Here is a 25,344-nt window from a genome sequence, read left to right on the forward strand (position 1 = left end):
AAATAGTAAACTTGTAAGAATGATCAATTCGGGGGGTTGCCAAAAGGTCAGTAAAGTTGAGGTTGCTGAACTTTATATACAAGATGAGAAACAGTTCTAATTTTGTCAATGAAGTAGCAGCTCGTAGTTAATGCGCCGTTTTTTTTTTTTTTTTTTTGGTCGTGTTAATGTCGTCTATTATTGTTCTCGATGAAATGAGAAGCAGGGCTGATTCACTGGAGATCTGTAGGTAAAGCCCAAACTGCCGATGTTTAGGCGGTGTATATCAGCTGGGGAAGGTAAGGTAGTTGTTTCATCCTCAATCACTACATGCCATCAACAAATCCTCTCTTATTGCTACTAGGAATACAGACAAGTATGTTATGTAGGACAAGAGAACATATTGAGCCCCTAACTATGTTCTTAAGCAAGTCTTGAGCAGCACCAGTGGCCACCTGAAAAAGTCTCATCATCTCGACTTACATGGATGGAAATGAGTCAGATCAACGATGCCCATAATGGCAGCAATGCAACCATTTCTTGTATATATAAAAGATCAATAGATGACGCAGTAATCTCTCTTGGATAATCATTCAATTTTCATGAATTTCTATCAACTCAAAAGGCGTTGCTGTACATGTCCTGGTTGTCCGAGTACTGGGGTTATGCACATACCGAGGCGCCCTATCTTATCAGACGCATCAACTTTCATCATTTCGCGATCTCGGCGCATTTGTTCGTCTGCTAACAAACAACCATATCCAATATCAAGCAACATGGTACGTCTCTTCCACTCTCAATTTACGAACATCGCATACTGACATATAGCAAGGCCGACAAACTCCGCACCCAGCAAGAACTCGAGCGCCTCCAAGCGAAATACATCGGCACTGGTCACCCAGACACGACAAGCTGGGAATGGCGCACCAACATCCAGCGCGACACATACTCTTCCATCGCCGGCCATAGGCCTCTTCTCTCTTATATCGCACTTGCTGAGAACGAACCTATTATCAAGATTCGCGCGCAGATGATCAGGGTATGTCAAGCTGCTCCTTGTCAACGACCAATAGCTAACCTTTTGGGACACAGAAAATGGTACAGCCTTGTGGTCCTCCTCCACCACGCGAGGATTAGAGCGGACGGACAATACGATATCGCCGGCAGGGCTAAGAGATTCAACTTGGTTTCGTTTCGCTCGGGAATTGGAAAGGCGTCAAGGATTAAATACCCCTATGGTTGGGAAGGTTTTGGACCTACAATACGATATTTCACCATACAAGCTTTGAATTGAATGTTTCGTCTTTGTTGGGGTATCATAATGTCGACATTAGTCCTCATCCCTTTTGTCTTATCCCTGCATTCGACTGCCTTCGCCCTCGGCTTCGTCTTCTTCTTCCCCGTCCTGCTGAGGCGCATCCCTGATGTTTAGACTTGCACGAAGCTTCTTCTCGTTGTCATCATTCCAGCTGTCGCCATAAACCTCCCGTGTCATGCCCATCACACCGTCAACGCCGACTTCTTCTTTCCCACGAGGGCCGACATGCCACGTCGTAGTCGGGTCGCCATCTTGGCCCAAAGGTGGTCTTTCAACTCTCTTGACGACGTAGCCTTGTTTCTCCATCCTCTTAAGGACTATTTCTGTCTTGTCCATCGACACATTCCGGTCGGCGTTGAGTCGCTGGAGATAACGCTTTAACTTCTGATCGCTCAATTCTCCACCGCTCAGATAAATCACCGAAATGATCATTGTGTAGAATCCTGCGTATGTAGCTTCGTCGTCCGCACTTGGTGTCTTGGATGGGGTGAGGATTGCTGCATGGCGATACGCTTCTGGTAATATCGACGTGAGGATGTAGGCGCCAGAACCGACCTTGGGCTGGGCATTAGCCTTCATAGCTAGGCGTTATTAGTAGCTGGATCAAGTACGATGGATGATAGCTGTACCTTGACGCTTTTCCTGGAGTGACATCTTCTCTCTAACGGGCAACTCCCTTAATTCCATGCCCCAGACCCGTCTGAGCTGTGTCTGCGCCAAGTCGAAGATGCGCCTAAAGGATCGGCCTTGGGTGCCGAGAACTGTTCCGGAATTAGCTTTGGCCTGTTATCCCACAGTTACCATTGTTACCTCGTTCTTTAATACCGTCTCGGCGGATCGCGGTTCTTGAATATTCGCAGGAAATAACATACCGCACCAGCTTCTTCACCAATTGATCGTCGGCACTCTGGGTATGGTGCTGGTCTTCATCCATTTCGGCATCGCTAGCTTCTTGTTCGTTCTCGTGCTCGAGATCTGCCCTGTTCCGTTGACGAGGCCGAACATCTTCCTCTGATTCCTCGTCTAGGGCCTGAAGAGTATAGCAAGTTAGAGCTTCGTCCTTGGTGAATCACTGAGGAATTGAACTCACGGGACGGCGGCGCCTTTGCGTAGGCATAGTGATAACAAACAATTTTTGTTACTCAATATAGAATCTTACACAGATACTCAGATTGATACTGCCAAAGTCCCAATGATGCAAATATTGGCGATTTGTATGAATGAAAAAGATGGAGGGGGTGGCTTATACCTACTGACAAAAGGCTATACGCGGTCTTGCCGACTTAGACGCGTTGAGTCTTATCAACCAACAGGACGGGAACTTATCGCTTATCGTTATCGCTTATCGGATAAATTTTCTAGTAATGATGCTCTCGGGCTTAGTTTTGGGCAATTTTGGTCGCATTGTCACATTCCGCCCACTCAATGGGGCTTCCCTATTTCTTGTTTAATTCTCAATGATTTCTAGAGCGGTGCGAGTGCCGCGTATTCGCCTGGCATGCAGGTTTGGCTTAATAACACAACGAAGCACTGGACTGGGCTTCCGACCAAGTCCAGTCCATGAAGGTCTTGCACGACGATTATATACTTCCGACCTTGGAAATGCTGGGGATAACAAGGTTGAGCCTTTCATAACGAATACGGACGCTTCGAAAACAACGCCGAAAGAAGAGCAATTGGACGACGAGTCAAAAGTTTCGCCTACGGGGTCAGAAGACGCAACAACGGCTCCGAATCTTCCCTCCACCGCCAACGTCGACTCTAAGCCAACCAGTAGCTCCGAGGAACCTCAATCAGACGATGACCCGATCTCCAAGGACACGAAGGCATCCCCTGGCGACGAGACATTCCCAGAAAAGCTGATTGACGATGCACTGAACGAATCCCCATTGAAACCGCAATCGTCAAGATACGTTTTACCTGACCTGTCCGACCTCCCCAAATCGTCGTCAGGATGTTCACCTAGCCCCGAACAGTATGCGCTGGACGAGCTCTTGGGCAAATCGCAGAAGTCAGAGATCGAGACATTTGCACTGCCTGAACTGGAAGCCCAATATGTTGTTGATGAGCTCATGCCTTTGCCAAAGAGACGCCTCCACGATCGTCTGATGCACGATGAATCCCTCGGAGTATCTACTCTGGGAATGCCAGCTGATGCCATCATCATCAACAATCCGAACATGACACGTATCGAGCGGCCAGCCCCCACCGTGGTGGAAGCGAAACCTATAGAAACCCCAGATCTTGACTGGCAAAATTTGACTCCTTCCGGAATGACAGAGCCTGAATATGAAGAGATTTTCAAGAACATCGACGAGATTTGCCCTGTGAGTCGTATTTTGCGTCAAACTGATATCGATAAGCTCGTCAGCACTCTTTGCGACGGTTTTACACTCACCCAGCTGCGGGAGTATCACAGTGCTCGCAAGCCAGAGCCCAGGGATCATGACGTGGTCAAATACGAGTGGATAGAAGATATTGTACCGTGGACATCAATGAACTCGGTTCGACTGCGTGGCAATGATAAGGCTACTCTTGCTCAGAAGATCGTGCTGGATAAATGGATGATCGAGGTCCAGGAACATGCGGACGATCTTGGAAAAGCGTTTGTTTGGATGGACCCTGATATCTTCCCCTTTCTCACATGTTTGTTCCCAAACCCCTGAGCTTAGTGGTATATTTGCTGACGGACGGTGATAGATGGTCCCAACAATGTAGGGCGTCTACTCTGGGAGCTAAGGAGGGATTTCGTAATCGCCGAAGACGAGAAGTTAACATTGCATACTCCAAAATGCCGCCTCAATATTACAGCGAAGAAGTCAACTACTTACGGTATCCTTGCTCATATCGACCAGGCCGTGCAGAGGATGAAGAGCCGGGTTATCGACGTTGCCCCCCTTCTTCCGAAGACTCGATCATCAGCTCTGACGCAGGCAGAGCGCAAGGAGCTCGGCCGACTTACCAAGACTTCAATCACGCCTGTAAGGCATGGCTCTGAGGAGGTACGAAATTCCAGTTGTCCCTGAAACGTACAATATCATACTGACTGGTTTCTAGAAGTTGCGCGTCTCCTGGATGCCCGAGCCTGACGAACCTCCAACCGAGACAGAAGACCTTGCAGACACAGTATTCCGCTTAATCGTTGGCCGTGTCGCCCCAGGTGCCGACCACGGTGTCCTCCAGTGTCTTCCGCGATCCGACGACCCAGACCTAGTCACTGGCCAGCCCATCCCGGTACAACGCCAGGCTCGGGCTATGTCGTGGAGAGACAAGCTCCAGAAGTGGCTGAGAATTGTCGCACCCATCAGCAAGGATACTCCAAACACCCCACCGCTAGGGCTGCCCTCGAAATCAGCGATTCCCGAAGGGAAATGTCCTCCCGGTAGAAATGTAGACGCTACTACAGCAAAATTTGGCCATATCCTACACCAACGCGCTAGCACTTCGATCAAGGAACTCTACCGCAAACGTCGCATCCTAGCTCCCCTTACACCTCATCCCGCTGCTTTCTCCGCTCTCAAACCTGACAACGACTTGCCCCTGAAGGAGACTACTTCCATCGTTATGCACCTTTCGCCTCATGTCGATACTTTAAAGAGTCCAGTAACGGATTCTAACGAGAAGAAACGTCCAGATCCTGCTGTCTATATTACCATTCCCGTTCACCCTCAGGCCGATCTCGACAATTTCACAATCCCGGGCGACGCGACCGTCCACATGTATGTGTCGTGGCACAACAGTGACGTGCTGCTTCCTACAGAGGCCGTAGATGTCCGCCTTGAGCACAAGCGCTCCTATGCTCTCTCAATAACCCACCCAGGTATAAAGAAATTCTTTGAGAAATCGCAGCTCAACCTTCGTGAGGGTCAACTGAGAACACCGAGCCAAGCCAAGCTCATGGTTCCGGGAAATTGGTTGCGAGGAAGTGGCAGCGGCAGGATGAACACCGCGAAAAGAGACGTTCTTTACGACTTCCGTGGAACCGAGATCCATCAGACCGTGGAAATGCCTTGGAATGGCCACACACTGCGCTACTCTAGCATCGAGGCTGGACAACATGGCGGCCAACGCCAGGAGATTACAGTCCAAGCTGGTTTACCAGGCGAGAACCCAGTTGCTTTCAAGGGTAAGAGACGTGAAAGCTTTTTACAACTGGTCGAGGACGTGGCCACTGGAAAATACTTCTCCTGGTCTGAAGGCTACAAATCCATCAAGAGCCGCCAGCTAGAAGACTTCAGTTACAATCTGCTTGAAGAGGATCTCCCTGAGGACGTCATTGTCGACAACGAAAAGTTTGATGCGAACGGTCGCGTGAATCGATACAGACCAGGTACCAGCGGAGACAGTGACAAGCCTGACCCGCGTGGCCGCTTTAATCAACATAGGCCAGCCACCGAGATGAGCAATGACAGGTATGATTCGCGAGATCGTGTCGGTGAGCGTGAGTCAGCCACGAATAGGAATGATGATGAACTTGAAATCCGTGGCCGCGTGAATAAACGCACGCCTGGCCCAAAGCCAGAGAAAGGAACTCCAGTTGAAATGTTTGACGACATAGACGCATTGCTTGCGATGGAGGGCCCGACTTCTGAGCTCAACCCTGAGACGACACCCAAGTCTGACAAGCAACAGCTTGACTGGACCGAATTTGAGAAGAAACCTAAGTCCGAAACAGACGCGGGAGAGGAGCTCATGAGTTTCCTCAATCGGTATGCCAGACCTAAGGCCTTTTTGAGCAAAGACAACGAGACGCTCTACGGCATCGACGCTGCCTACCAACACAACAAGTCAATGACGAGCGTTAGCGTTCCTGAGGATGTCCTTCCGATCGGTAACTCGCCAGAATTGCCAGAAGACACGGCTATACCACCAACCCCTCAGAAGGAAAAGGTTACAACTGAAAAGGAGGAGACTAGCAAAACGGTCCAGAGTGAGAAGTCCGCAACCCGGGAGCCGACACCCAAGCCGACACCCAAGCCAACGCTCAAGCCAGCACTTAAGCCAGCACCCAAGCCCAAAGCAACGCCAGAGCAATCAGCAACTACCGAGAAAGCCAAGGAAAAGCCCTACAGATACACCGCAAAACCCGCCAAAATGTCAGATGCCGATGCATTTGCGGCTCAGTTCGCCAGGCGAATGACTTCAGAAAACAGGGCGAAGGACCGAAATAGTGTCATTGGGTTCTTCGACACCCTTCCAGAGGAGAAGAAGCCTGCTAGAAAGAAGTCCGCTCAGAAGAAGAAACAATCTGCTTCAAAGAAAAATCAACCGGCATCGAAAAACAAAAAGGCTTGAACCGCTCTCAAATGAAGTGTTTGAATATGCTACTATGACGACCAAAACGATGTCAGGAGTACGAACGCCGGTATGAACAAGGACGATCATCCATGAGGCTTGTGTGTCCCTCTGTTGCGCCTCTGTTTCTCTACAGCGCCACGCCAGTTGTGACGTGCAAATTGGAAATGAGGAAATCGTGAAATTGCGAGAGGCAGCTTTGGATACGCAGAAGAAGAAGGGAAAAACAATACTGTATACTAAAAAGGCATGTGTACCATAGTTATGTATCATCATTATTGGACGAAGGTATAGAACGAAGGGGGCAATTATGTATCATTAGATACACCACAATACAACCAAAATCTGCCTTAGAAAGCATTGCGGTACAGTGCACACTACTGTCACTACATCACTGTGATCGCAACGCGCACTGGACCATCCGCCTGTACGAGCTACTAGCACTTGGAGAGTCAGCTTCAACTTACGGATAACCCAAGTCAACCAAATGAGCAGAGTGCACATCACAAGCAGCTTCATTTGCAGCAGTCACACATCACATCACAAGCATCATAGGTAGGAACAAGAAATTTTTGCACGAATCACTTCTAGACTCTCTATTCTTTTTTTGATTTGCACACAACCGAGATCCTGGCCTTTTTTCTTTGCCTCTCATTATGTGCCCCCAGACAAAAGCCGAGTGCTCATGCCAACATGATCATTTCGTCGTAGAAGCGAGTACATCAGCCCTTGGGCGTGAGATCGAAGTCGTAAGATCCCACTGAAGGTTGTCATTTCAGAAATAAGTTGCTTATTTCTTGGCGGCCTTGGCAGCGGACTTGGTGACCTTGCCGGCAGCACCAGTGGACTTCTCGACGGCCTTGATGACACCGACGGCGACGGTCTGTCGCATGTCACGGACGGCGAAACGACCCAGAGGAGGGTAGTCAGTGAAAGCCTCAACACACATGGGCTTGGAGGGAACCATCTTGACGATGGCAGAGTCACCAGACTTGATGAACTTGGGGGCGGACTCAGTAGCCTTACCAGTTCGGCGGTCGATCTTCTCCTGGATCTCGGCGAACTTGCAGGCAATGTGGGCAGTGTGGCAATCGAGGACGGGAGCGTAACCAGCACCGACCTGACCGGGGTGGTTGAGGACGATGACCTGGGCGGTGAAAGAAGCGGCAGCCATGGGGGGGTCGTTCTTGGAGTCACCAGCGACGTTACCACGTCGGATGTCCTTGACGGAGACGTTCTTCACGTTGAAACCAACGTTGTCACCGGGCTGGCCCTCAGTGAGCTGCTCGTGGTGCATCTCGACGGACTTGACTTCAGTGGTGACGTTGGAAGGAGCGAAGGTAACGACCATACCGGGCTTGATGACACCAGTCTCGATACGGCCGACGGGAACCGTTCCAATACCACCGATCTTGTAGACATCCTGGAGGGGAAGACGGAGAGGCTTGTCAACGGGACGCTTGGGGGGCTCGATGGAGTCAATGGCCTCGAGGAGGGTCTTGCCAGAGAGCTTGCCGGACTTGATCTCACGCTCCCAACCCTTGTACCAGGGACAGTTGGTGGAGGGGGTAAGCATGTTGTCACCGTTGAAACCGGAGATGGGGACGAAAGCGACAGCCTTGGGGTTGTAGCCGACCTTCTTGATGAAAGAGGAGGTCTCCTTGATGATCTCCTGGTAACGGGCCTCAGACCACTTGGTGGTGTCCATCTTGTTGATGGCGACGATGAGGTTCTTGACACCAAGGGTGTAGGCAAGAAGAGCGTGCTCGCGGGTCTGGCCATCCTTGGAGATACCAGCCTCGAACTCACCAGTACCGGCGGCAATGATGAGAATGGCGCAATCGGCCTGAGAAGTACCAGTAATCATGTTCTTGATGAAGTCACGATGACCGGGAGCGTCTGAGTGATATGTTAGTACGAATAAAGGGAGAACAATGCATGAGCGACAACATACCAATGACGGTGACATAGTAGCGAGGAGTCTCGAACTTCCAGAGAGCAATATCGATGGTGATACCACGCTCACGCTCAGCCTTGAGCTTGTCAAGAACCCAGGCGTACTTGAAGGAACCCTTACCGAGCTCGGCGGCTTCCTATTGTTGAATGGTTAGTGACTGCTTAGCACGTGACGATGCGCTCAGAAGGTTGTGAAAATGAGAGGGCAGAAACGCGCATCGATCGAGTGGCGGGGTAAATGCCCCACCAAAAAAATTACGGTCATATCGCAAAATTTTTGGTCTCGAGCGGGGTAGCGGGCACGTTTCGAGTCGAATGGAGAATCGATGGGCAAAGGACGCGCGATCGAAGGGAAAGTAACTAACCTTCTCGAACTTCTCGATGGTTCGCTTGTCGATACCACCGCACTGGTAGATCAAGTGACCGGTCTGTGGAGCGATGTCAGCATGTTATCTTTGAGATACTCCGCCAGGTCTTGGTCGGGATAACGATGGCAGATAAGCTCATCGTCGAGGGTAGTACTCACAGTGGTCGACTTGCCAGAGTCGACGTGGCCGATGACGACGACGTTAAGGTGAGTCTTGTCCTCCTTACCCATTTTGACGGTTGTGAATGGTTTGTGGTACGGTTTTTGATGTACGTGCTGTGAAGAGGTCAGCGGCCGAAGAGGCAACGTGAGGAGAGCAAGCGATGATCAAGAAAATCTTCAAAGGAACTCGCAATGAAGCGATAGATCTTGTCGATGTTCTTGAACAAGGCCTTGAAGGGTTGGACATACAAAATCGCAGATCGGATGCTTGAACCGGGTATGCGAGACGAGGAGGGAAGAGAAGAAAAAATCCAAGGGAAGTGGTGGGAGGAGGAGATTTAAAAGGCGAGCCAGAGGAAGGAGGGGTGGGGTGGGGTGAAAGGCAGAAGCGGCGCCGCGGGGCAACCAACTTGGCAAGCCCTAACAGCCCAGAGGTTTTTTTCACAAGGCAGGTGGGTCTGTGTGAGCCAATCATTAAGCTCTAAAGCATAATGACGGCGAGTGAGTAAAAGCTCCAGGAATGGTACGAGGAGGGGCAGAAGAAGCTCGACGAGGACGGAGATATCAGAGGTTTGTCGTTAATATCGAATGATCAGGATCAAGTATCTACGGTGGCCATTACGAGATCACACTGCAGAGCCTACTGCTCAGTTGGACGAGTCTTTGTGGTGTTGCTGGCCGCTGTTAAAGCTGATATCTGGGGAGCGAGAAAACTGGCATGTTCAGCACAACACATCGATTCTCAACGAACGAACAAGCCCCTGCACCCGAGAGGAATCTCAGTAAAGCCGCTGTCCTCTAGTGCACTACGTAAGGTAGGCACGGTATTCAGAAATAGAAACATCACCATGGCGCCTCCACGCTGCTCTACCAGCAGCTCAATAGCCTATCTCAACCTCTTTCAATATCTGTCTTCCACTTCCACCAGAGCAATCGCAAAAGCGCTGGTTCTGGGTGGAGGTACAAGCGAACTGTTAGGCGGGTACATGCGGGGCACAATTTTTGCTATTCTTTTCTTGTGCGCATCGCCGCCCAAAGGAAAATTTCTCACTACGGCCTGAAGAAAAATTCAATCATGCTGGCGGTCGAGGCTCGGTGGGTTACCCTTTCGTGTGGTGGATGCGCGGGTGCGTCCTAAAATTGTCTGGGGCCTGCTTGTGGCCGGTCTGATACAGAGACGAGCATGGCTCTGGGACTCTTCTGCCCAACGCAGCATCTGAGGATTTTTTTGCCCCTCAATTTCACGTTCGTCAGCCCAACGCAACCACGGCGTGAGTCACTTGAGTAATCTTAATGTATTCTTTCTGAATTCTCTTGTGTACAATGTCACACCGATAAGAGTATCCTGCCCGAGCGACTCTCTTTGTTGGCTCTCGTTCTGTGTACATTTTCTTCCGGTTCGACCAAGGGAGGGGAAGCTTCAAGATTGCCCCTCCTCTACGGAGTATGGCGCGCTCTGTTTCTGGCTCAAACTCCCTGCACGAATCAACGTCATGCTCCACTGAATATTTTAGCGCCTGTGGGTTGCCACCACCGCTGCGCGACCAGTGCACGGAAGATCTAGCCTTGGCTGGGATGTGTGAGGTGGTCAAACAGGAAGTTGACTGTCTCATATCAAAATTTTCAAGCTGGAGGGGTAATACGATAGGTACAGATACCTTAGGTAAAAGTGAATATCAGCAGTTCAGTCACTGTAGACATCATGACATCAGGCAGATCATATTTGATCGCTTCTACTAATGTCCAGAATATTCGTGCGGTCAATTACTGACCATAATCTCCGCTCCTTGTTGCATTTCCTCGTCTTGGTCTTGCGCCTGTGTCTCGCCCAGCTGTTGTTTACTCGTTGTTGCGTTGTGCCCCTCCCCCTCCTTGTCAACAACCCCTCCATCAAAGCTGCTGGGATCAATAGCATCTAACCACTGAACAAGCGCGCCAGAGCAGAAAAGAAACCACAAGGAGGGGCAAAAAACATGTCCAGCCACTATGGAGCCCACACGAAGCGCAGCTGCAGCTCACCTTGATCTGTCGCGGGCTAGGCGGGATAGTCGTGCTCTTGGTGGAGGTCCAGATGAGGACCCTGGGGGTTTAATAAAACTTCTGACGATAAATCAGGATGCCAAAATCAGCTGTGCTAAAAGCCCCTGAATATATACTAAATTTACACAAGTCTTTTCGTCACTTAGGGTACGGGTCTTAGGTTTCTTGCCTCCCATAAGGACCTTGCGATTTCATGCAGCTTCAAGTGCCACTTCGATACCTCGAGCCATTGAGGAATTGCCAGATTGTCAAACGCAAAGTTTGTACATACTGCTGCACTTTATCCGTATGACACAGCTGAACCTATCCTCCAGCTGCTACCCCGATGACCCTGACGGCAGAAATGTATCACCGTAAGCTTAATGGAAGAATAACCTTTGAGAGTTTTGGGATTTTCCTTGTCCATTAGATATCTCGCTGAACGTAGGAGGCCGTGATCCCTTGTTAATGGATTGTTGCAACATGTCAGTAATCTCTACATACTATGTAGATATAGTTACAGCGCATATTCACGGAGGCTATTGTTCATCGTCTCCATCTGGATATGGATAGTTTTTGTTGTCACATTGCCATTATGGAGAACTCTATCCAAGGGGGTTTGTCCACAGTGGATATGCCCTCGCCGCATGCATCGGCTCCGCCGTAGGCCTGTCGTTTCGAAATTCTCCTTCACTTTACGGAAGATATCGTGAGACTCAAGTGGAGGACGCACCATATGAGAACGTCCCATGATTCATCGACGAGAAAATTTCAAGCCCTCTTCGTTTTCGTAGACCGCTACTATTGATATGTGATGTTGGTGATAACCTGAGGTGTCAAGAACTTTGAGGATCTCGATGTCATGTTTAGGGTAGCATCGAGACTCACAACAAGGTAACTTGTACGAAATTGACCATGATACACCACCTGATACAGGCCAAGCTTTACTGTTACCAAGGTATTATTATGAATGTCTGTGCATGTTTATGACCAATGGCAATAATTGTGAAAATCGAGTGCCGCTATCACCTCCCTGTTGAGCTTGACCTATCCTGGCGGCAGAGCGGAGCCATTCCAACGTCCATATAAAGACAACATCCCCCGGCTCGTGTTACACATGAATGCAAGAGTTGGGTAATGTAAGCTCGTACAGATTATCCTAGACAGTACGATTCAAATCGAATTACTCGACCAGAAGATATCGGTTGTTCAATTGATTAGACAGATCTCGAAACCAGTTGCTTTCTATCCAAGTCTCAGAACTTGAGGAGTATCCAGTTTGAGCCTTCTCAACACCACGAAACAACGACACTGCGACCATACAATGCGACCACTCAATCACTCAATCACCAGCCGAGAAATAACAGTAACAGTGCCGATGACTCGATCACCGCCGCTCTCCACACCCGAATTCTATCCAATTACTGCGCAGCGCACTGCACGCTCCCGTCTGTGAAACTGCGGCACCCCGTCACTGCCTATAACCGCCCCCTTTTTTCAACAGGATATAGGCCGTCGCAATAGTACCTATCCCAACAAGCAATACCAAAGACTTCGTGGTCGAACGGTTAAAGCAAACGAAAGCCCGTATAGAGTAATAGTTAACTCGTTGGACTCCTATATCAGTATAGGTGACAGCCAAGGATCCTGGTGCAAATCCGGGTGCGGGTGGTATTTTTTTGCCTTTTTGGGGCGTTATATTTGCTGCATAACTCTGGCTGTTTTACTCTGGCTGTTTTACTCTGCACGCAATGCGGTTCGAACACCCTCTTGCTCATCCTGTCTTGAGAGACTCGAATCACGAGGCAGCGTGCTGTGCACTCAGTCTTAAAGTTGCTCAACACCGCAAACACCGTAGAAGTCTCAAGGAGAAAAAGTAAGTCGTAACAAGGCGTAAAATATCAAACGTGCGATGTATGCTACAATTATCTATGAATGCTACTATCTACCTCAGTCAAGTCCAGCTTGACCAATATTCATGTATTATACACATCTCTTTCATGAATTATCCATTGTCTACACAGCCCTTACCGGGCCTTGTCCTCAAACTTCTTACCCTGAGTTATCATACCCTTGGGCGTCTTCAACCCTCCAAACACCGCCGCAGCTACAACAGCGATACCTGTTGCGCCCATACCATATGCTACCTCACGGCCAGCCCACCAGTACACACTTGTGAACAGGATAGGACCGAGGCCTCGACCAAGCTGGCCCCAACTTCGTAGCATGCCGAGCTTATTGCCGCGCTCATCCTCGTGAGCTTCGAAGCTGGAAAGTGCATTCAAACCCGTAACGACGGTAGCGGATGTAACGGCCAAGCATGTAGCAGCGAGGTAGAGACCGCCGATTGTGTTGACCTGTCCGAGAAGAACGAAGGACGCAAGGCAAGCTAGTGTACCGATTCGAACAGACATCAGAGGTGGGAGTCGTCGCGTGACGCCGCCCTGGAGAATAGATGCCACAAGACCAACATAGCCAAGTAATCTTCCATTCTTGCCGGAAGTGAACGAGAAGAGCTCGTACGTCATAAAAGACAGAGAACTCTCCATGCCGGAAAAGAAAAGCAGGAAGACGAAGTGGATGGCGTTTAGGAGAAAGTGAGAGTTGGTCCTCTCAATAGCCTTGGGTATAGCCTTCTTCTTCCCACCATCCTTCGCCTGAGCACCGCGTAGCGAAGGTAACGTCTCAGGCAGGCTGAAGTATAGATACACTGTCTCCACAACAATCAGCGCAAGACTGAATCCCGCAGCCGCCGCAAACGGATTCGCTGTGAATGTCGAGAATGTGCTGAGCCACGCGCCAAGTCCAGGGCCGAAGGTGAAAGCGATTGAGAAGCACGCGCCGATCAGAGCCATAGTTGCACCGCGAGACGACTCATCCGAGATATCACTCGCCATTGCTGTAGCGAGCTGGACGTTGCCTTCTGATAACCCACCCACGACACGACTAGCGATGAATGTTCGGAAATCGACGGCGGCAACCCAGAGCAGGACGGAAAGAATGTTGCCACACAGAGAAGCCAAGAGCGCTTTTCGACGACCATATCGATCGGAGAGGGCGCCGATTAGAGGAGATGCAATGGCTTGCAGAAGTCTATGAGTAAGATTGTCAGCTTGCACCTTGACATTTACAGGCTTGCTTGACAGTTACGCACGAGAACAGAGAGCCTAGAGCCCCGCCCAGCAGCACAATGTCATGTCGCGACTCGATCGGGCGAGAGAAAGAAGCCTTGTATCGGTGGAGGCCTGATAGGACGGTTTGGAGGAGCGTTTGAGGTCCGTCGTGGCCGATTGGCTCCTGGCCTTCGCGGTCGCGGTAGAATTCGAGGAGCTTGGGGAACAAGGGAAGGATGAATGTGAAGGAGATCTATGAAATCGAATTAGGGAGGAATTCATTTAAAAATGGTTCTTGTCACATACCAGATCAAGAAGTAGCGAGACAGCAATGACCCGGAGGACTCGCTTCCTCGCGGCGGGATCAAACGTAGACATTGGCGGATGCTAAATGAGGACAGATAGATTTGAAGTAACAAACAGAGACCGAGACAGAAACCGAGGGAGGTATTGGAACGGATGCACAAGGAAACAAAATGGCAATTATGTATAAAAGGAGAAGAAAAGAGAAAAGGACTAATAAATGATCAAAGAGAGAGGCTCAGGAGACAGTGGACACTTGCTGGTCTGACGGCATCTGATCTCGGAATAGAATAGCAGCAACGTGGTGGTTTGGTGGCTGCTTGCTTTGACCAGGCCCAATAGAAATAAATAGCTGCGTCACTACCTACGGAGTAAGTTAGTTACCATCAGAATAGTGGATGCCCGTGGATAAGGTAGTCTCAGGTCTGTGGTGTGCGGATATCCCCTGTAATTTAGGGGGTCTTCGCTGCAACCTCTTGACGGAGAAACCCCACCTTGGATTGGATGCTTTCTCGATGGTTGCTAATCCCTGAGCTATCGACGGAAGTGCCGTGAATGTTTCAATACGAGATGATTAGATCGACAATAGAAGCGAATTACAGGGTCACACCGAGAAGAAGCTAGAAAATATGCTTTTGAATATGATAATTGTGATTTTTTGTTGTTTTATTTTGTCTCCGATTCCCCTATCCAACCAGTTCGAATCCTGGTTTTTAACACAAGAAAAGAGAATACAGTTCTGTATCTCATGATCCTTTGGGATTCGGAATTCGTAAAGGTCCATATATCGTATTTATCATGACAAAGAAGATCAACCTCTTATCCGTGCGCCTCATTTAGCTTGAAGATTTGGTGCTGATGTGCAAAAGTCTTGCTGTTCATCCATGTTCAACACAGAGACTGCGAAGCTTTCAGATCGACATCCTCCTCTCCAGAACACGGTAACAAACAAAGCCAGAAGGCTATTGGAAAGTAATGCAAGACGTAAACTCATGACATAGAAAAAGGCACGTATGTGCCGCATCTTAAAAACATAAAACATGAAACTCATAGCTTCTCATGACATAACATGGTCGTAATTCCATCATACAAACTCATTTTCGTCAAAGGGTTCATAAGATAGACATAATAGGTGCTGGGTATCGCAAAGCGGCAACAAAAGCAGAGCAAAGCAAAGATACCTAACCTTGATATAGTAGTGAAGTGTTTGTCTTCAACCTAGTAGGTTTCGAAGACGAAGCGGAATCCCTCAGATCCCTTGTAGGGAATAGGCATGAAGTAGTCAGCATCAATCTCGCAGTCTCGAACTCGTGTCTCGAAAATGCTGAGGTAGCCAACGTCTCCAAAGCGCTGATCGCCATCATCGCTGCCATACACAACACCACCACTTCCCCATCTGCGGAAGAGTTTGGCAAGTGTGAGATAGAGCTCGGCGTGAGCCAGAGCCATGCCGAGACAGATTCGCGAACCAGAGCAGAAGATGTCGAGATACTTGTCAAGTCGCTCTCCGTCCTCCACCCATCGCTCAGGGTGGAAGCCGCGGGCGTCGTAGAAGATGTTCTCGTCCATGACGGTCTTGTAAGGGCTCATGCCAACGATGGATCCTGGAGGGAGGTTCCACTCCTCATCGTTCTCGCGATCATGGTAGACGAGAGCCTCATCGGGCGCAACGCGTGCGAGGCGGCTACTAGTTCCGATAGCAAGACGCAGAGCTTCCTTGACAACTCCACGAAGGTAGGGGAGCTTCTCCAATTTTGACAGAGGAATGGTCTCGTAAGCATCGGGGATAGCATCAAAGAGCTCGTCGCGTAGCTTTCGGAGGGTTTCGGGGCGGTTCAAAAGGTGGAAAGTGGCAAGTGACATGGCCCACGACGTGGTTAGAGTGCCACCCTGAACACTGATCTGGCTTTCCTGTGTCTGACAAGAGGCAGTCTTGTCACGAACGGAGCGAGTCTTGGTGGAGAGCATGGTAGGGTGACCTCCATCCATCATCCACTTGCCGCTACTTTGAGGAGGGTCGACGCTGTGGATTTGTTCAAGAATGTCGTTCTTCATCTTCAAGAACCCTCCCCATCCCGGCATGCATCGGTTTGAGATGGACTCTGGTAGAGCATTGACGAGGGTGAGAACCCAGTCGAGCTGCTGCACACAAGGTCCCATGTGAGTACCGATGAGAAGGTCATTAGTGACCTCGGCACCGAAATCGGGCTTTTCGACAAGATGGTCGCTTCGAGCAAAAGCGTACTCATTGATGACATCTGAGGACAATGTTAGAGTTGTCAATGTGTGAGAGACTTGAGACTTACCATTGGTAAAGGCCGAGTAGGGATACATGACATCAAGAGGTTGTCCATTGGATACCTCGGCGTAGTTCAGGAACGCACCCAGAAGAGCTTCCACTCTCTCCTCGATAACCGGCTGCAGTTCGCGCACAGTCTGAGTTGAGTGGAAGGGGCTCAGCGCACTTCGACGCAACTTGTGAAGGCTGTGGTCGATGGCAGCAAGGGAGCCTTCTGTCGCAGTCTTGGGTCCTGCGAGAGCAGTTGGGTGAGGAGCACGGGTACGGGGGGCACCGGACTATTTGATTGTTAGTTAAATCTGTGATATCTTGAGTACACAGGTGCTTACCTGTTGGGTGTAGAATGTCCACTTGTCTCGGCGGCGGCTGGGTCCGGTATAGAGGTCTGAAAAGAATTCAGGGTCTCCTACATGGACCTCCCAGGGGTTGATGCGAACAATGGGACCATATCGTTCATGCATATCGATGATCTTGTAGGTGTATTGTCCTCCTAGGACAAAGTCGTAGTAGAACTCATAGTATTGAGTCAAAGCGGCCAGCTTGGGACCTGGGATATGGGCCAGAGGGCTGAGCCATAGTCTCCAAATCACAAGCTGGACGAGATAGATGAGCCAGATGCCCGCGAGCAAGTATCCGGTTTGCTGCCAGGTAAGGGCAGCAATGATCTCTTGGACCGCCATGATGGTGTTGGAAGCCATTCATGAGCGACTCGCCCTAACAGGACGGTATTGTCATTGAAGGAAGTAAGGATTAAAGATGATTTATTGGAGTGGCCATGGGCTCTCCAGGCTGCATAGCAGAAGCCTTTGAGGAGATAGATCTCTTGTCAAGAAGCATGCGAGGTGGTGCTGCATTTGTATTTCAGGCATAAGCATGGTCAGGCCTTCACCGCATGGACTTTTAGACCTCTCGATCGGTCGTAGTGGATGGGCTGGGAAGACGGGGAACCCTCTCCCGGGTGCGCGAGCGGGCCGCGTGGAGACTCTTTCAGGCGGTGAACCAACGGTCGCAACAATTCAATTCAAGTCGCAATTCAAGTCCAAAGAAGCAAATTTTGTCTTATTTTCTCTGCTTATATTGGCTAATAATTATTATATAATAAAAGTAGCGAATTAAAAAGAGTCTTTCCTTGCTTTTTTAGACTTGAATTACGACTTGAATTGAATTGTTGCGACCGTTGCGGTGAACAACAATTCGGGGACTGTCTTGCAGGGCACGGCCAGCTGTCACCGCAAGTGCTGTAAACATCGTTGGTTGACGAGGATTCCAACGATCGTGGTCACATAATCAAGCCAATAGGTGGTGCAGCCGGAAGCCGGGGGAGCTTGCAACGCTTGTCTTGAAAGGGAAGAACCATTGGATCGCTAAGACGTTAGAAAGGGAGAATCAGGAACCATTTTAGCTCGTGGTTGGTGATTCAGGGGTTGACCGGATGAATTGGCTACCATTTTTCTATTAAGAGTTTTCAAAGAGTGAGAGGTTGGTAGTTAGTTGTAAAAGGCGGAGGACATGGATTCTGTGAGAGGTTGGACGTTGGTGGTTGGCGGTGACAAGGGATGAAATCGTGCCTTTGATCGGTTGCATCCGAGCTAATTAAGTAGGTTCAATGCACATTGACCAAAAAAGTGGGAGATGAGATGATCAGAAACAGACAGAGAATGCCAATGAATGTTTGATGTGCCGCAAAGAAGTACTCACGGGCCATATAGACTAGACATTTGTCCGGCATATGCGCAAAAGATATCACTTAGCTTCACAGCCGAGTTTTTATATCGTCACTGTATTACAATGTATACAATTAAATCTACGGTATCATAGCAGGTCAATTGTATTATGATAGCTAGCACCTTTTTAATAGCAAGCGTGGACGCAGTGATTGCGTATCTACGCTCCAGCTGTGTGAATGCCTTCAGATATCGCCATGATACCCTGGAACAGCCACCCTGGAGCAGCCCCTCACCAATCTCACTCATTGATCTGTTGCCATTGACAATTCGGAGATACCGTGGCCTAAAAGGTACGATAGTGCTAAAACGGTCCAGCTGTCGACTGTTTTGGACGATCCGGTAACTATAATCCTTGCGTGGTTATCTAGCTGGTACGAGAATGCCGGGTATGTCAGACCATACTGAAGCCATTCATGGTTTACTACACCGTACAATGTCAAAGTGCTACGGAAATAATCATCGTCCACTGCTAAAGCTCCGAGAACCGCCGTACCAGTAATTTAATGACAACAGTAGCTGCATAATATAGCTTCATCCTACGGCTACATATATGGCCGGTGAAAATGAGAATGGTAGGCCGGCCCGGTCTGCATGCTTTGTGTATCACACCACCAAGTATGTATGAAGTCTGGCAAGTGTCACGATGCTAAACATTAAAATACAAAGTAGTTTTACTTGAGAAAGGAATGGCGATGGACTACTGAGTGCCGGCATTTGTAACTAGTGGTATAAGTCCAAGATGAAGCTATATCATAGACCACAACAACATTTGCGATACATGCTTCATTATCCGTGCACTGAGTGAGTAGACACTAGATGATCTAGATAACGATCATATCATAAAGCTACTACCCTCCAAGTGTGGATGCTGCATCCGATCTCATGCATCAGCCAAAGACGCAGTAGCGGAGGCAGACACGGGATCGAGAGGTTACATACCTTTGATATAAATGGGGTTTTCAACTCAGCATCCCGCGTCTGATACTCCACCCCCACACAGAAATCCGGGGTAAATGCCTCCGATTTCTTATTAGTCCCAGATATGAAGCACTTAACTTACTGCACATGTACACGGGCTGTCAAGCTTAAATAAAGAGATAAGAACTGCGACCCCTCCATTGTAAATCCAATCCAATCCTGTCTTGTCTTGTCTGTGACGTCTCTGCACCTTCTAGACTGCGGCTGCCCCCGGCGCTAAAAGTCACATCATATGGATTCAATGTCAACTTCATCAACCTTGTAGCCACAACCACAGGACGGACGGACTTTTTACCTAACTAGTTGGATATTGACGACACGCAATAAGATCAACGGGACCTTGCATTTCTAGACGGTTTCATGAGGCTTTTAGCTTTGACCACGGCGAACGGTACGCCTTGAGAAGAAAACGGCTGCTCATTACCTCGTCTGGAACCAACGCGCCACGGATAAACGGGTTTCAGATCCTTCGATCGCCAACCCTCATCTCTCTTCTCCCTCGAAAAACCCCTCATATCTCTCATTCCATCGTCGATCAACTCAAGTGTCATCGTCATTGTCGTTCCACTCTCCCTGATGGCTTGAAGCTTGCGCGAACTGCCCAACCGGCACGGACAGCCTGCCAGGATCAATATGGAGGGCCTTGCTGACCTTGCTATTGCGAATTGCAAGGTCCTTCTCAAGCGAGAAGGCCAAGACGGTTGCTCTGAAACTGGCTGGAGATGAGATGTATGTACGATGCCGAAGTGCTTCATCTCGGGATATCCCAGGGTAACATGCAGTTAGCCTCTTCCTACATCGTTCGTCGGCAGCCATGGTTCCACAAGATCCCACACTCATCTCCACCAACCAACCCGGCGAATTGGTTCAAGGTCACGATAGCTCATAGCTCATACTGTAGGGCTGCACCATGCAACAACGTTTCCTGCCGGCGGTTCAATAGTCCACAAAACGGGTGCACTATCGAAGCCAAACGAACCGTTGTCGGTCGACCGATGCAACTGTGACGCCAAGCGAACATGCGATATTCCAAATCGTGTTTCAATAATAGGTACTAGGTAAGGTATCAATATTAAGTTGGTCCTGCGACCAAAGACGCACTAATATGTACGTTCAAATCTATAGCCAGCCATCCAATGTTGTGTTACCATTTCCTCCTCTTCAGATATCCAATCCCATAGATCATAATCCCGAGACCTGAGTATTCCGTCTAGTACTTTTCCGAACCGTCCCAAAAAGCAGAAGAAAGCATAACTCCACAGCACCGTCATCCCATGAGTTCCTTTTATTTCGATCGGCAGTCGATATCATAATCGCTAAAGCAGTGCGCAGTTGGTGCAAGCATGTTGGCACGCATGACTTTTACAGCATGACTCTGAGGAGTGTTAGAATACATGGCCTGGGAGTTTTGCAGTGTCAGAGAACTAACTAACCTGAGGTCTGCTGGCTCATGACAGGGTATCATCGCAAAGCTTGCATCATCTTATTGCTGGCAAACGAGCTGGGGGCATTTTCCCTTTGGGGGCTTGGGGCAGCTGGGCTTCGCAACGCCAGTAGTGTCATAAGGTCCGCGAGGCATGATGAAGGTGATTTTTGGTGGTTCTTTGGTTTGTCGAGGTGAGGTGTCGCAAATAGGTTCGTTGTCCCAGAAATCCAGAGAGTACAATATGCTGATAAGACGATAGAGTGGTTGCGTTGCAGATTGTGTGTAAAGCGGCGGCGGCAACAGAGAAAGGCAGAGCAGATAAGATGCAGAGCGACTGGAATTCAAGGGCACGCACAAACAACGAAGAATGAATATTGATGAAAAACCAATGAAAGGGATACTGATCACGAAACGAAGAATTTATGTCGGGGACCTATTTGTCTTAAATTTCATTTCTGGGAGACTACAGCCAGCACCCACCCCCGTTGAAATTTGGAGGCTCGCGTGGCTTCTAACCTACGCACCGATACTTCAGACTGGTCTGGTCTGGTCATTGCATTGCATTGCCCAGGCGGTCAGCGCACTGCTACACCCCTGGACGACTTCCAAATACCCCCCTGTGCCCTGTGTTTACGGTTACTAGGATCGGCAGGGGCCGTGAGCCGTGAGCCTCTAGGTATTAGCACTGGCACTGGACTGTCGGGAGGACAGCTCAAGTTTCCGGGCCCTGGACTAGCAACGAGATGTGGCAACTCTGTTTGCTCGGGATCTTGTTTGTGGCGTTGTGTCTATCATTTGGGAGAGAGAGGGAGAGAGAGAAGATGCCTCAGACATGAGAGGAGAGACATGTCCAGTTTACACTATGGGATCGGAATTGCCAAACGCAGGGCGAGCGAGATGAACCAGATCAAGGGCGTTTGATATGGACCAGGGGTCGACAACTCGAAGGGATGGATGGATGGATCAGTGTACATACAGTACAGTACTAACCTAGATAGTGGACCAGCACCACCAGGAGGCTTGTGGGGAATACTAAAAGAGCGGCTTTGGGGACCAGGATAAGGCATGTTACCTACTGGGGACCTCTATTCCAAACGGAATTCTAGAAGAGACGCCACGATGAGCATTGGGCTGTTTGGGGACCAAAAAAAGCTCGCTAATACGTTGGGGCGCAAGGGGAGGAAGAAAGCAAAGACCAAGACGCAAAAGAAAAGAGGAATAAGAAAAAAAGGACGGTGAGCGATTCAGCTATGATGGCATTTCTCGGTGTGGCATTATGACAAGTCGCCATGGCTGTCACTGATCCGAACGACACATCATTCTGGTTGAGACAAGATCAAGAACAGGGAGACAACAAAGGATAAAAAAAGAAGTTCAATCCCATTTATTTAATTTACTGGCTAACACAAAGGCAAAAACACTGATTCAAAGAAAAAAGCAATACCTAGAGATTAGAAGATCACTGTACTGTATTGTACTGTACAATACAATACAATACAATACCTTCGTAAGTACAAACAACAGAAGCAAACAGCGTATTCGCGACCCTCTCGCTCGTCATCCCATGTCATACCACACACCGCACCAGCTGCGCTGCTGCACAAAAGTGTCAAGCAAGTACACGTCTCCCCGGTTCTTCAGGCCGTGTTGCATCGATTTTTGTCTCCCAATCTAAGTCGAGTGACGTCTATGGCCACCGCTTCGGGTTGGCCCTAGTTAGCCTTTAGCTGAGCTGGTCTATTAGAGTCTCCCAGCTCTGTCATGCTAACTAACCATGGATGCTGATGCTGATGCTGATGATGATGATATTGCAGGTTATCGTGTAATTGATGCAACACTGTAGTGTGTGCGTGCCTGTAATTACGTACTGTTCCTGTTCCTGTTACAAGACAGACCCCTTTCTCTCTCCTCGCCCATCCATCCATCGCCTAGCCAAGAATCTCCTTCGCACGAGCCAGTTCATTTCCCGAGCTACGGTCATGACCACGTTATTATTTCAACCGGGGACACTAACAAAGACCCAGCCGCCTGTCACAGCCCTGCCAGTCAGTCGAGACGAGATAGCCAACCGGGAGTAGATACCAACGGGCGTCTGGAGTTTTGAGTTCCCACCATCCTCCGTTGCCCATCGCGTCGCATCGCATCCTAGGCATCGCACCAACGGCAACACTCCTGCTCGGCCTTGTAGCCTGCTAAAACCATCCCAGGTCCACGGACCCGTACCTCTGCCGATCGCTCGGATACTGTTCATGAGGTTCCGGGAATTGGGATTGTCTAAGTGGCAAGGAAGGTTTCCCGAGTACGGTTAGCCATGTGAAGTGAAGCCAAGTGAAGCAAAGTGAAGCAAGGCAAGGCAAGGCAAGGCAAGGCATGGGTGGTTATGGGTAAGGGTAAGGTATTATTCCTCCGACATTTGACAGGTTTGGGGGCAAACAACTGCGACACGTCAAGATTGGCATTCTGGGGCCATCCTCTTACACGCGAGTCTCCAAGTTTGACAGACAGACAGACAGACAACAAGACCTGCTTAGGATGTTCTCTCTACTGTATTATTTGAGCAGTTCAGGCCCAAAGAGTTTCACCTCGGTCATTGATAATGTCACTGGCAATGAAACAAAGTAGGTACATATCGACAAACAGCAATCTGGACAAGGGGTGAAATACGAAAGACTTTTTCAAAACGGCGCTCGTTGATGAAGAAGGGTCTGAGGGTATGACATCGCCAATCGGAGTGCGTTCCATGAGGACGGTCCTGTCTTAGTCTTTTTGGAATTCCGCATCCTCACTAAGAACCAAATGGTGCAGTCTCCATCATAACTACCCGTCCTCCTTTTTTCCCTTTCTCTAATTATTTTCCCCCCCCGACCCCGACCCTGATCCTAACTGTGGTGGGTGGGTTCCTTAATTCCACGGTACATGGAACCGAAAGAGTCAGATCACCCGGGGCGGCGGTGCTCATTTCTCGATAGGATGTGCTAGACCGTTGCAAAGGAATCCCTGCTCGCCATGCGATCAGAGGCAAATCTGAACTGAAGGTGGTGGTTTGGGGGTTCGACAGATGCCGTGCAAGTGCCGCGTCGAGGGGGAGAAAAAGGGACCCGACGTTGCAAACAAAGAAGCTGGGGGTGTGATTTACGGAAACATGCATCGCATCAAAAGTCGACCGCTTCTCTGTCTGTCTAAGTCAGAAGTCGTTGGCAAACAACATCCATATGTACAGACACGCTGTCTAGCACGAGTTGAGCCCAACCCAACCCAGGCGTGTCCTGTCCTGTCCTGTCCTGTCCTGTCCTGTCCGGACGCAGGGGTCACATTCCCCGTAGCCCCCGGACCGCGGCAGCGTCAGACTCAGAACCGTGGCTCCGGTGCCGACGAGCTAGTCAGCTTCTGTTGCTACTGGGACTGGCCTAGCTGGTACTACTGTATGTATTTGCTGCCGGGGGAATTGCAGGGTTTCAGGATCAAAACTGCGTCCACCTGTAAGGTTGATGACAGTAGGCGAAGGAAAATTGTGTGCTGGCTGAGAATCTGGAATAGGGTTTGGAAGCCCGTGATGGAGAAAAACCCATGACAGATGAACTATGCATCCCAGACCGCCTGTTATTTTTTGTAGGTACAGTGTACCACTCACTACCGGCCGTGATGTCAGATTGGACAAGATCCGCTTTGAACAACGAGGCTCGTAAAAGAAACATGGTTGCTGTGGCCTGTGGGTTCTTCTGCCGTTGGGTTACAGTTCCAGAAGATTTCCCAACAAGTCAACCCTGCCAGGCCATTTGCGACTATGTACATACAGTGAGTGAGTGTATGATGTTGCACCAAGGGTGTTGCAAGCTACGACATATTGAAATAGGAGGTTTATCAGGACATGTTATGCGGTGCAGTATGAAACAAGTCGAGACTGAGCAATATTTGCATGTTGTGGGTAGATAATGTTTCAATATAAGGACACCGCCCTGTTAATAACCTCGGGTTAATGTCTCGGGCTATAAACAGTCCTAGGAGTAAGGGACAATTGGCTAATGAGATCATGTGAAATATGAATTTTCCATTACCTAGGTACGATAAAAAGGAACATCGGCCAGCCCTGATTGAGCTTTCAGCATCGCAAGCATCGACCAGAGATACCTAGTTCAGTTTCAGCTCATGAACAAACCGAATCATACGTATCTAACTCGGAGTGACATTCATGCTTGCTCAGGAACTAAGTCAAGGGGTCTAAATCAGGTTCATGCTATCTCTGCACCAACCATGTACGCGAGATCTACCACCAAAAAGCAATGTGCATGAGGAGCAACCATCCAACAGCCTATCGTGTTCAAGATTTCATGTCAATGACTCGCAATATTGATTTGCTTTAAGTTTAGAAGACGCAACGTCCCATAAGCTTTATAAGAGTTTG

The 25,344-nt window shown here is 49.3% G+C and overlaps 6 protein-coding genes across 6 annotated transcripts; 2 read left to right on the plus strand and 4 right to left on the minus strand.

The window, feature by feature from the left end:
• Positions 1–755: 755 nt before the first annotated feature.
• FSUBG_1111 (splicing factor) lies at positions 756–1,116 on the plus strand (the record flags this gene model as incomplete). Its single annotated transcript, XM_036675758.1, has 3 exons — positions 756–758; positions 812–1,018; positions 1,072–1,116. 3 exons carry the CDS (start codon positions 756–758, stop codon positions 1,114–1,116), a joined length of 255 nt encoding a protein of 84 aa, XP_036543279.1.
• A 214-nt stretch (positions 1,117–1,330) lies between these two features.
• FSUBG_1112 (non-structural maintenance of chromosome element 3) lies at positions 1,331–2,414 on the minus strand (the record flags this gene model as incomplete). Its single annotated transcript, XM_036675768.1, has 4 exons — positions 1,331–1,878; positions 1,927–2,058; positions 2,108–2,327; positions 2,388–2,414. 4 exons carry the CDS (start codon positions 2,412–2,414, stop codon positions 1,331–1,333), a joined length of 927 nt encoding a protein of 308 aa, XP_036543280.1.
• A 340-nt stretch (positions 2,415–2,754) lies between these two features.
• FSUBG_1113 (uncharacterized protein) lies at positions 2,755–6,592 on the plus strand (the record flags this gene model as incomplete). Its single annotated transcript, XM_036675779.1, has 3 exons — positions 2,755–3,943; positions 3,998–4,299; positions 4,355–6,592. 3 exons carry the CDS (start codon positions 2,755–2,757, stop codon positions 6,590–6,592), a joined length of 3,729 nt encoding a protein of 1,242 aa, XP_036543281.1.
• A 790-nt stretch (positions 6,593–7,382) lies between these two features.
• On the minus strand, positions 7,383–9,146 carry FSUBG_1114 (translation elongation factor EF-1 alpha; the record flags this gene model as incomplete). Its single annotated transcript, XM_036675790.1, has 4 exons — positions 7,383–8,491; positions 8,547–8,685; positions 8,914–8,976; positions 9,075–9,146. 4 exons carry the CDS (start codon positions 9,144–9,146, stop codon positions 7,383–7,385), a joined length of 1,383 nt encoding a protein of 460 aa, XP_036543282.1.
• A 3,687-nt stretch (positions 9,147–12,833) lies between these two features.
• FSUBG_1115 (tetracycline resistance) lies at positions 12,834–14,587 on the minus strand (the record flags this gene model as incomplete). The annotated part of the gene is made up of 4 exons (XM_036675801.1): positions 12,834–12,909; positions 13,128–14,189; positions 14,251–14,462; positions 14,516–14,587. The coding sequence occupies 4 exons, from the start codon at positions 14,585–14,587 to the stop codon at positions 12,834–12,836; spliced, it is 1,422 nt and encodes a 473-aa protein (XP_036543283.1).
• A 1,143-nt stretch (positions 14,588–15,730) lies between these two features.
• On the minus strand, positions 15,731–17,491 carry FSUBG_1116 (trichodiene oxygenase cytochrome P450; the record flags this gene model as incomplete). Its single annotated transcript, XM_036675812.1, has 3 exons — positions 15,731–16,770; positions 16,819–17,089; positions 17,141–17,491. 3 exons carry the CDS (start codon positions 17,489–17,491, stop codon positions 15,731–15,733), a joined length of 1,662 nt encoding a protein of 553 aa, XP_036543284.1.
• Positions 17,492–25,344: the final 7,853 nt, after the last annotated feature.

Source organism: Fusarium subglutinans, assembly GCF_013396075.1.
Source record: "Fusarium subglutinans strain NRRL 66333 chromosome Unknown NRRL66333_c0000005, whole genome shotgun sequence".
Classification (NCBI taxonomy): domain Eukaryota; kingdom Fungi; phylum Ascomycota; class Sordariomycetes; order Hypocreales; family Nectriaceae; genus Fusarium; species Fusarium subglutinans.